Source organism: Halyomorpha halys, unplaced genomic scaffold, assembly GCF_000696795.3.
Source record: "Halyomorpha halys isolate HHAL.00 unplaced genomic scaffold, Hhal_1.1 Scaffold497.1, whole genome shotgun sequence".
Classification (NCBI taxonomy): Eukaryota; Metazoa; Arthropoda; class Insecta; order Hemiptera; family Pentatomidae; genus Halyomorpha; species Halyomorpha halys.
The window spans coordinates 28,327-41,399 of record NW_027113287.1 but is presented as its reverse complement, the minus strand read 5'-3'; the positions used below and the strand labels follow the sequence as shown (position 1 = coordinate 41,399).

At 27.0% G+C, this 13,073-nt stretch overlaps 1 protein-coding gene across 1 annotated transcript in view; it reads right to left on the bottom strand.

The window, feature by feature from the left end:
* Positions 1-3,627: 3,627 nt before the first annotated feature.
* The window catches only part of Ctns (Cystinosin), a gene marked incomplete at its 5' end in the record, with an annotated part of 25,608 nt that continues 16,162 nt past the window's right edge, over positions 3,628-13,073 (bottom strand). The window contains one exon of the mRNA XM_014425140.3: positions 3,628-4,162. Within this exon, the coding sequence (XP_014280626.3) occupies positions 4,009-4,162 (154 nt within the window). The remainder of the gene's footprint in view (positions 4,163-13,073) is intronic.

Sequence of the window (13,073 nt, the reverse complement as noted above, 5' to 3'; positions counted from 1 at the left end):
TTGTTTTCCTTTTGTAACTATGTGTTTGTATCTTTTTTAGCCCTGAAGAAGCCCTGCAACGTGGGGCGAAACGTTGGCTCATTAAATTAGTATATTTCTACTATTTGAGTTTTTCTTGATCGCACCCGGACCATATTCCTTTCATCTTCACACACGGTCAATTAATAATCTTCCACTAAAAAAAGAAAGGTTAAATAACATAAAAACAGTGAAACAAAAATCTCATTAAACAAATCCTTAATTTTTTTTTTCCTATGCCAAAGACGGCATTTCTGTCATTTTATTTCATAGAGCCCAGTATACTTCAGCTTTATTTAGGTCACTCAGGTCTAAAATTAAATCCTTAAAAAAATTGGACTATACAACTAATGACTTTGGAATTAATTTGTTAGTTCAAGATTCAAACCATCTTATAAATCTAAATGATTCAGGACTTTTAGAAATATCTGACTTCCTAACAAGAATGACTATTAATTTTTAATTAATTAGTTAATATAACACACAACAAGGTTCTCTAATCCATTTGATGTCAGACCCAGAAATTCTGATGGATAGATGTACTGTTTACTGGAGTTCGAAACACATTGAAATTGTTTAAAAAGTTCCAGTTTAACTATTAAAAAAAACTTTAACAACTAAGTGTTAATATATGTGTTCCAGATATAAATGTATCGTTTCATCCTTCTGACATGATTAAGGTATTCTGTTTGCTCCAGGAATATATTGATTGACAGCATTCACCACTGGGCTTCAGAAAATTAGTTGAAAAATTCTGTGTAGTAATTTCTGGAACCATTAAAAATCCTTAAAACTCCAATTAAATTGAATTAAATGTGTAGAACTACAACCCATGAAGGGTCAGAGGTACAGCACTTTGTAAGGAAGTACTGTTATTAGACCAACGGTTGTGCAAGGAGATAGTTTAGTCAGAATCACGCTTGACCAATAGATTTTTACTCAATTCGGGGTACCCACTTAATCAGGCTGGGGGGGCCCCGAACCCACAAGACTGACTTACGGCTACAGTGAAATAGAAAATAATTAGCTGCCACAGCCAGATTCAAAACAAGAATTTTTTAAAAATTGTATTTAAAAAAAATAACAAAATAGAAAAAACATTAAATCATGCGTCAAATGAGTACCATAAAGCAATAATTTGGTCAAGTGGCATGTTCGTAAACTACCTAACCTGGTTGTATATTGACTTTAAAAAGTTGTTTACAACCATACCACTTGACTAAATAATTACTTTATGGTACTCATTCGATGCTAATTTGTTTTCTTACAACTTTCTCAATAAGATACACCATTTAGGATTTATAGACTAAAAACTGAAGAAGACCTATTTAAACAAAAAATGTCTAAATCATTTCTTGATCAAATTATTAACTGCTAAGTAACCATTCTAATACCACTAGAAATAAGTTTTCCTAGTTAAGTTTAGATTCATAGTAATATATCTCAGTTTTGCCAAAATTTGAAAATAAATTGCTTTTTTTCTTTACGATATACTACTTAACCAAATTAATATTTAACAACGCAGAATTTAATGCTATTTAGTTTCTTATACCATAATTGTTTTGCTAGGATACACTATTTGGGAGTTATAGGCGAAAAAAGGGCCTAATTCATTACTTGATTATATTAATTACCTAATATATATATTTTATACACTACTAACGCTATTAATCTCACAGACTTACAAGGCTTCATGACTACATCCATGAAACCCAAAACATTGGGATGTACTATAAAAATTGTTGCAGATTCTTAAAACTCGGTAGTTAGTAAAGATTAAACATTGTATGAACAAATTTTTATTTATTAAAATAAATACAAGGTCACTCCTTAAAAATAGAGCAGTCTTGGATTTGGATGAAAAAATATACTAATTTTTAAGCATGTACCCAAACATGTATTGGCATAGAAATATATTCTTAGAGTATTATTGACACAAAAGACAAAATCTTTCTAAGAAAAAAACATAAACTAAATATTATTTTTTTTTTGTATAAATGCTTATCAATTAGGATTAAAAAATATCTAGGTTAAAGACAAAGTTTCGTTCGACAAATATTATGAAAGACTACTAAAATAAATAGTACACATTTAATGACAAAGAATTTTTTTTATTGTAATTTGATTTTCATCATAAAAAAAAAACATAATTGTATCAACAATCAACAATGAACCAGTTAGAATGAGAGTAACATATGTCTACAATGAGATATAAGTACACTTCGAGGAACCTTAACTATTACTACATTTAGAATAGAAGTGATGGAACAACAATATAAACAAAATGTTTTATATTGGACTTGTTTTCCAGGATATCTTAAGAATGATAGTAAAGTCTATATTTGTTTTTTTGGTTTTCTAAAAATAAGATAGCACGAGGGCAACATTATACAAATAATAAATGTATTTATTTTTTTAGAACTCCAAAAATATGGTTCAACAGTCCTCATATATGCCCTTATTTTATTATAGTGTTATATACAAAACACCCAGTACTTTAAAAGTGAACTTAAATCACTCTACCTGCTAACAATGTCACTTAAACTCAATTATAAAATTATAAGTTTAATGCTAATTATATGACATAATATAATAAGTTCCTTTGGTTTTTCATTAGGAAATAACACTTTTATTTTTTATAAACAAAACACATAATATATTGGCAATTTTTAAGAATGGAAACAAATTCAATTTTTCGCAAATAATTTTACATGCTTTCATAATTCACATTTATAGAAGAAATTTTGATCAGTAATGACCTTAACATTGTTCAAATTATTCTAAATTGGGGAATCTGAATAGTAATTGATGCCAAAATACCCTGTACTAGATTTGTTAAGCTAATTTTGACTAGTACGTTCTGTTATAGAGGCATATTTCTTTCATAGCTACTTCATTTTTTAAAAGTATTCTCAGGTTTCACTTCCTTCTTTTTATTAATAGAGCGAAATGTTGGGATGATTTATTTTAATTACTTTTATCTTCGCTGTTTAGTTATAAATGCGTTACTGATCAAATTTTAAGAAGCATAAAAAATCAACCTGAAAGATTAAATCTAAATACAACTAATTTATAGTTTCAAAAGAATAATAAATGAAACTTACTTAATTGCCAACATTAATAAAATATTACTATTACATATTAATGATTAGAACAAAAACAATATTACAGACTTATTTTGTGAAGTACAAGCTCCAATACATTCTACATACAATTGTATTACTAAAATAGTTATTAAAATTATTAATAATCTTCAATGTTGATACATTTTTACAAGTCAGACATCATATATAAAATAAACTCATATTCTTTTTATCAGGTGAAAACGCTCTTGGTTTTGGTTTAAAAAAAAAAAAATATTTGTTCATAACAAAATTCTCTCAATTATATGAATAAAAATCACAATAACAAACATGACAATAATTAACTCATTGTTAAAAACACAAGTTTTTCAAAAAATATTTTACACCTGAAAAAAAGTTTTTTTTCAATAAAATTCTTATCTAATAAAAAATATACTGATTGATAAGAATCAGACAAAAATATTTAAATTTAAAAAAGAGTGTTTCGTAACCAAAGATGTTTTTTACTTGATAAAATTATACACAATATGGTATAAAAAGTGGGGGTTTCCCCATTATAACAAAATGTTTAGAAATATACATATATTTCTAAAAACATTAAATATACTAGGCAAGAAATCATTTTTTTATAATATCCATTTCAGAACTGTTGTAATAAAGATTCATCATAAAACAAATAATTTTACACACTACATTAACAATAATTAATGAGATTATAGGATATCTTATCTAATTAGTTATAGGATATGTTTTTATAACTAAATATTCATTATAAGATCCATTTGATAAAAAAGTTCATAGTAAGTTAAATAACTTTGAATATAAGATCTACATTGTCTTGATTGTTCTTTGGCACAAATATTTAAGTCAGTGGATAGAATAAAAGACAATCAGTGAAACATGAATATCAGTCACTTTCAGCACCACTTATACCAACAGAATTTTTACGTGAACTTTGGGTGGATGGATTCTCCGACTTTTTCCCACCAGCTGATTCCAAGTCTGTTGGATTTTCTGGTCCAGAACTCACATCTCCTGGTATTACCTCATAAATTGGAACCCTATGTAAACATATAAGAAATTATATATTATATAACATTATATAACTAAATATTTATATGCTACTTCATAAAATTTGAAAATTAGATGTTTGAAAGTATGTCTTTTATTACTTAGCTTATGAATGAACAATTTAATTTACAAGCTTGAAATAATAGTGGATTAAAGTAGGAAACAGATCTCTCGATAGCACTATGTACTTTTTCTCTTGATGGTTTTGCTTTATGTACTTCTTGATTTTTTTTTAATAGTCTTTGGATTAGTTTTCTACTTAAAAGTGTGCTTGGGCATGACTGTCTTGTTTAAGTTTTATTCATTGAAAATCTTCTCTTTCAATGACCTCTCAACTGTTGGGTGTTTTTGCTGAACCTTAGAGTCATTATTGAATCAATTTTGATAGTATTGAAGTTAAAAATATATCAAACTTTCTTTGGAATATATAAATTCCAATTAAATACAAATTTAAACTATATTTACTACAGTCAATTAGACAAAAAATATATTATATACTTTGGTAGTAAGTTTTTTATAGATGAATGTTAAATACAACATAGATCACTGAAAAATCTTATTTATAAACTTTATTTTGTATTATTAACAAATCTACTTCATATGTAGCTAAATCAAATAGAAATTTTTGAGGTGGTTTGTATTAAAATAAATGATTTTTTTTTTTTAGGCTCATTCTTTGCATTAAAATAAGAAGTAATATGTTCTCATAAAAACATTATTTATTCAATCAAATGATCCTGTTTTCTAATCAATGTGTTTGATCAAAAATTATCAATAATCAGCTATAGCCAGTAACTTACCTTTTCTCATCTTATTTTTTTATTTTCTGATGATATTTTTATATACCTAAATAAATGTGTCTTTTGTGCCATATTGGATAAAATTAGGAGGGTATTTTCTTCTACTACTATCATATAAGCTCATTTCTTAAAACTTGTGTTTTACTCATTAAAAGCCAATGGTATTCCTTGATTGTAGTAAAATATCATAAAAAAAACATTTGTTTGATTTTTTAAGGCTTTCAAATTCTTTAAGAAAAAAATGTCTACAAATCTTCATATACATAATTATATAAGAAAATAACTTATTTTCTCTGTATATCTCTATTTTCTTTCTTGAATACCTTCCCCAGATTCACTGCCGCCAAAACCAGCTTTTTTCACCTCTATATTAGGGCATTGTTTTTTATAATTCTTCAAAACATGCTTATATAATTATAACCTTCAATAAATAATCATAAAAGCATCTTTGTTAATTCTGTCTGTTAATCTGTGCATTAGCTCTACCACTTGTTCTCTTTCCAATAGCTACTGTAAAAATGCATTGAAATGAAGATGGACCGCTTTGAACTATATGGTTCTCCTCAATTACAACTAGGCTTCACATTTTAGGTTTGCTGATATTATTTCCTTATGAAATCAGACTTAGAACAAAACTAATACATTTGATCTCATATTTGAGTGAGAATTGTCTCATGAAGAACGTCAGAACAGACAGTATTGATCAATAGTCCCCTTGTTCTAATTAAGGAATTTTCAGTTTAACTTCCCATGTGGAATAAGAAACGTTATTCAACCTTGCGATTTTTATGTCAATATTTTGCTCTACCAAATCAGCTATTCAGCCATTCCTATTATATAATTGGCATATCCCAAACAAATTTAATTTTATTTGTTTGAACACCTTTGGATCAGTAGTAGGTTTTATTTAATTATAATTTTTTTATATACAAACATAGTATAAAAAAAATAATGACTGATACAATACAATGCTTCACCACAACCTGGGTAGATTTATACATATTACATTTTTTTCCCCAAAGAAACCAGTAGTTTTTTCAACCAATTAAATACTTTTTGTTATATGGGTCATTATCACAGAAAGAAGCAGAATTTATGTCCAAACAATTTGGGATGTCCTATTTACAGTATTGGAGCTAGGAAAACTGCACCAAAAAGTTAAATTCTTCTTTTGAGCTCAAATATTTCTTTTATATAGAATATTGGTTAAATTTGTCAATATTTCAAGACATGCGCCGTCCACATACCATCTTCCCAACTTCAAATTTTATTAGGTCTTTATTGAGCAAAAATTATAAAACCAGTTCTTTTAAAATAAGTTGGAATACTTTTGTACAATCAAAAATGATTGCCCTCATTATTAGAATAGATATCCAGAACCGTTAGTCTTAACTTTTTTGTTTTCAAATTTTCATGTTCAAAGCTCTGTTTTTCTGATCTTGTTTTTTGGTCACTTTTTTCATGTACTTTTCAGTTTTTCCCCAATTCAGCCAACCTGGAGGTTTCGGGGAGTATGAACACCTGCTAAGAGATGATCTTTCAAACAATACATCCTTACATCAAACTCTTCGCCTTATAGATAAAGAGAGTACTCAAACCAATTTTTTCTTATTGTTAAACACTTGTAAAATGAGCGGTTTTAATTCCATTTCTATAACAAATTGTAGGAAAGCACTTCAGAAAGATATTTGGGAAAATCTTGTTTTGGCATGGTCTTGTACATCATGCATCATAAAATTTAGAGTATGATTGTGAACTGGTGGCTTATTCTCTAATTGTAAATAAATGAATTTTAAGAGATTAAAAAAAAATTTAATACAGTATAGTCACTAAACGTTATGTGAAAACTAGTTTTCTTTTCCAAACCAACTACTTATCCAGAGAAATACTGGACACAACTACACCCCTATCGTTGTTTTTTATTTATTTTCTTCATAAATAAAGTACTTATTTTTTGAATGGTCATTGAATTTCAATTATATAATTGAAGTGAGCATTCCTAAATTGTTCAGCTTGATTGGAATACATTTACATTTCAATAGGTGTTGATGACCAAAAGGTTTTATGTTTTTAAACAAGGTCAAACTTTTATATTTCTAAAAATTTGAGCTTACAAGTACCCTCTTCTGCAAGAATGGCCCATAAACATCCAGAAAATATGAAATTTTATAAAATAATGTTAATAAAAAGGATATTATAAAGACAATTTCAGAATCAAATAGTTGATTAGCTCTAGCAATAAATAACCAGTAGGCTGAACATTCAATGGCCCTTGCGAGATCAAGTTACCAATGCTGTTTTCATTATGGAAAGTCCATCCATTCACAAAATGATCATAATATTCCTCAATGGTATTCTCTGTGGAATTAGCTTTTTCTTATATAAACATGTTGAAAAGCTTTTTGGTCAATTCTTCTGTACAATATGATCTTTTGGAAATAATTAGCTGCATTATTTGCTCAATAGCTATATGGATGATGTGGTTCTATTTACCAACAGCATACACCAGCAGTCGCCCTTATATTTAATTATTATTATTATAGCTCCACTTGAAATTTGAAAAGTACTAAATTGGTTGAATAAAGTAGAAAATTGCTGGGGAAAAGAAAAGCATTAATTTTATAAGGAAAAGCTACATAATTGCTTAACTTGAGATATCTCATAAGTCCCAAAAAATCAATGTTTTTTATACTATTTAAAAAAATTAATGGAATATGGTCCGGGTGCGGTAATATAATTATCTATTATTTGAGTTTTTTTTTTACCGCACCCGGACCATATTCCATTCATCTATACACACGGTCAATCAATAATCTTCCAGTAAAAAAATTAATGTATCATTCTCAAGGCATCTAGTGTCATAATTTTTGAAGATATCTTTAGAATGAAGACTTGATTATTTTTATTTTTATAAGGTACAATTATCTTTTAGGACTTATGAAGTAACACAGCTTAAGCAACGATACGTAACATGGATGACTATTAATATTAACCTTCTTCCCTTTAACGACAAACAGTAAGCTATAAAGTAAACTTTACAAAATTCGGTAGTAATTTTTTTTTTTTAGTCAAAACTCAGGTACAATAAACAATACTAATTTCAAGCTTGTTTTACAAATATCTTTTCCATAATGATTGGTTGTTTCCATAATTGGTCGTTAGTTATTCAGGAAAACTGTAGAACTTTATTTTTTTTTTTTTAGTAATATGAGGAATTGTTCAGATACAATATATATATAAATAAAATTTAAAATTAAATTACAAATTAAAAACTTTCAAACTTATCTTTTTTTCATCATGCTAACATACAAGTCGATCAAAATTAAAAATAAAACAATATTTTACAAAACAAAAAATATATATATACATATACTATACACACATAAAGCACACGTAAAAAGCCATGCAAGCACAATACAACTACTTAAAAAAAAAAAACATTCATGAAAATTATATAAGAAGAAATAGTGCATCTGAAATCTTACCTCCAAGCTTTTGAGATTCTTTTATGGTTAGTAAAGATTAGATGATTCCTCCAATAGTGGAAAAAACGTACAAGTAAAATCATAGAATTGTAGGGGGTAGTGATAGACAGAGAAGTAGGGGGTAGTGATACACAGAGAGGTAGCAATTTTTGTATTTGATACAATATTTTTGATCCTTTATTTGTTATATCTTAAAAATAAAAATCTTACTTTCCAATAAACCTCTTTCAATATTCCAAGATCATATTTTTTCTAAGCAAATGTATTCGACTTATTCATAAAAGAAAAAATAGGTAAACACACTTTGAAAAATTCATTCATGAATTTAATTGTAAAATAAGTTTACTTTTTAAATGTTTTCATGAGCAAGGGCCATAAATACATAAAAATAAAAAAACTCATGTAAATTTACAGTTATAAACATTACAACCCAATATTTGTTAAAAAGACAATAAACTTTCAGTAACAAATATTACTTTGCTTTCATGTAGCTAACTAAAACTTGGCTCCTGTAATTCATCAGTAAGGTAAGAGATGAGATCTCAGTAAATAAAGTAATTGAAAATCTCCACGTACTACTGTGCAATGCAAAAACTAAAACCATCTGTGGCGATGGTATATAAAATTATAAGTATGACAATAATGTTTGAAGAAGTGCTTTAAGCTAGATGATAGAATATCTGCAACTGAAAGTTTATTTCTTTTTTTTTAATTCGGGGTTAAAAATGTTTTCTTTTAACGGTAAATTTTTCTTTTTTTGAAATATATATTTTTTTAATATAAAATTATTGATCCTAATGTGCTGATTTTTTGTGTGCAACGATTAATAGAAACAGCTGGTTTTGTTTTTAAAACAGCTGTATCTCTTCATTAATTCTTCAGTCCATTCAAGCTAATCACTCATGAAGACACCACTGCCAATTCTTCTTTCGACTAATTATTTAGAGAGTTGACCCCTGTCGATTGAAGTTTTGTCACTATTATTTGTTCCATGCTTTCTTAGAAAATAATATTTTTCATAAGTGACAACAAAGAGGAATAGGAAAAAAAAAACAAAGGCAGAAAACTTAATAATAAATTTTATACATTTTTACATAACAATTTCTGGATTGATTATAAGAATAATTACTACAGAAATCTGACTAGCACCATGTTTTCTTAAAAATAATGTATCATTAATTTAGTAAAAATTTATAGAAATAATTCATTCTCTAAAAATATAATTTCATAGATTTAACTCAGGAACTGATTTTTTTTTTTAATTTTGTATTAATCAGATTGAAGTTAACTTAGAATTAATTTTAATATATTCATCAGCAACAGGCTAGGAAATCATCTGTTTCACTTTAATTCTCAAATAGTAGATGACTATCGAAGTGAATAAAGGCTTGTTCAAACGACCACTTTTGACTTTCATCAAACTAACAAACCCATGCCTAGGGTACAGGCAATAGAATGGGAAAACCTTAATGAGGAGGTCCTGCCAGTTTTTTGACCATCAAAATTGGTCATTGGAACAACCCAAAAGATTCAATAAAAACTATATCGAACATATCAACAATTCATTTATGTTTAAAATTAATTTATGCTACAATTTTAAGTATTTCTAACATTTTAATAAAAATTACTCTATAAAAATAATTAATAATTATAAAACATACCAATAGATAAAATATTGGAAAAAAATAAAAGTTGTTTAACAACTAATCTAATAATCACTCTTCTAACCACTGGTAATAAAATACATTTATGTTTATTGGAACATAAATTTAATTTGCGAAGATCATATTCCCTTTCTTTTTGCATCCCTTTCTAAGGGGTTTCAGTTTAATCAATAGGAGCAAATATATATTTTATAAAAAGTAACCCTTCTGCATAGTTGCTTCATAAAAAGTATTACACTTTTTTAATACTGAAAATTAAATGCAATAAACAATAGAATACAAGTCACTCCTTGCTAAGGTTAGAAAAAAATTAATAACCATCAAATATTGAAAAAGAAATAATTATATACGTGATGAAAGGTCATATTCTTTTCCAGTCATGCCTCTGAAAAAGAAATTCATATTCCATTTAAATTAAAAAATATTCCTATTACATTGGTTTAAAATTGTTAATTATGCATTATATTAGTAAGTAACTACAATAAATATTTTATAATAAAAATATAATAATGGAAATTCTCATAATTTTTCTAATTCTATTAAAGTTGAAAACTGTTTTGTAATGTTTATCAATTGACAAGCATTACATTAAAAAAAAAATCAGTATTTTGCATTAACAAATAAATTACAGACAGTTCAAAAAGCAAACAAATAAAACTTTATGGTATCGTTAAAGGATACTTTATCTAAACACCACTGTAAGCTAATAGCAATTACCATTGCTAAAATGGGGAGTTACAAATATCATATTTCTTTTTTATACTTTTCTGACTTACATATAATGAAAATTAACAGAACTAGAATGAACAATCAACTATTCAAAACAAATGCACCTGAATTAAAAATACAGTATCAAAACTGATACATTAAAAAAATAATAAATAATGTAAAATTGAGAATCAATGATGAATAAATAAGAGAATTTTGAGTAGTTACATAGCAGAAAATCCCATTTTTTAAAAAAAGGATGAAAATGATGAACTGCAATGGCTGCATGCACACAAGCCTGATGTTTAAGTATTTCAGATCATGACTCCATTTTCTGATATTGATGAGGAATATCAAAAACACAGAAAAGCTCAAAAATCTCTCTTTAAGGGCTGAATATTATCAACTAACCTAAATAATTATCTCAATATACTGATTTTTAAGAAGGTCATTTGCATATCAGAGAATGGAACGATGTCAATAGCAATAAAACATACTTAGGTTACAGAAACTGTTAAAGTTCAATGCTGGTAGTACATTGTTTAAAATGAAGCTTTCTATGGACCATGCCTCTTTTTATACAGTATATATCAATGTAAGATTAATATATAAATATATATCTAGAAATTTTAAAACAATATTAAAGATATGTTTCGATTTCTTACCGATTATATATATACACGAAATATTTTCCAAGAAAATCTTGAACAGACTAGATTAATGATATTATTTATGACTATAGGTGAAATAAATATATCATTAAATATACTAATAAAAATTGGCACGATCCAATCACGTCCTAGTGATAGCTTCTTTTGTATCCAACACCCAAAGCAATATGCAAGATCAAGATGTAAAGATAAACTATCTGAGCAAAGACAAAAAATATTTTTTCAAGATTCATTATCTTAATTTTTAAAAAAATACTTATTCCATTTTAGGCTCTAAAATTTCAACGTTATTACATTTATTAATAAATTTAAAACTTAAGAAAGGAACTGAAAAATCATTGATAGAAACACAAGGAATCAGAAATCTCGCATTAATAATAATGCTTTAACTAAAATTATTATAAAATAATTAACTAAAATATAAAAATATCAAATTGATTTGATATATTATTAAAAATTTAATGGCAGTGATAAAGTGAACATTATGAACTTAACCTAGAAATTTAACTGAGTATTCTCTCCTCAAACGGAATAATCCATTCGCGATTCCAATAGTTTCATCAAAGATTATGATGAAGTAGGAATTTCAGAAAGAAAACCCATCAAATATTAAATGGAGGTAGACATATAAATTCTTAAAAGACTATATAATTTTGTCTTTACTCGTCTTTACACAGTTAATAAAAGTTATTTAATAATAAGCAAATTAAACTTAATAGGTAACTGGTTTAAGTCTTTGGGTTTAAGCTAAAACAGAAGGATAAAGCTTAAGGTTTTCATTGAGAAGTGGTTAGGGTTTTATTAGACAAGAGGTGAAGATGGGATAAGTGGTACGGTGCTTCCGTTCTTCACTTCTCCGAGGTTCTGATGTATTATTGGTGGAACTAAAATCCCTCTGTTATTTGTCCGAGACCTCCTGTGAATAATCAATTTGACTGCACCATTAGAAAATGTCAGTTAGCGTTAAAAATATTATGATGAGAAAGCCAATACAGTGTATCACTTTATTTCATAAAAAAAAATCATATGTTATTGTTTAATTATAAAAACATGGTAACTCAAATACTAGTGATTCCAAACTCAATTTTTTCAAAGTTCTCTCCTACCATTACTATAATGGCAAAGATCTCCAAAATCCTAAAAAAGTTATTTTTCTTAAAAATGGCTATGTACTGACGCTGAGATAAATACTAATCTGTAATAGACACATTGTTCCTAAACTCACTGCAACTATTTAAGAAAAAGTATTCCTTGAATGAAAACAAAACATATTTCCATCAAGTACAAAATAAAAAAATTCCCCTTAGTTTATAACAAAATAATCAATGGCATCTTAAATTAAATTTGTAATCAATAGATGAGTTCATCAAAAAACGTTATGCAAAACTCCATTCCCATTTATAAGCAGTCAAAGGTGCAGTGGCTTACAACGTAGGAAATCCAATTTCATCTCAAAGACTGAAGCCCATACTAATGTTATATTGATACTAAAGACATTCTGCTACAAACTCTGTATTTATTATCATTATATAATTTTATTTTTTCAGTATATAAGTCAGTTATTTATTTTATT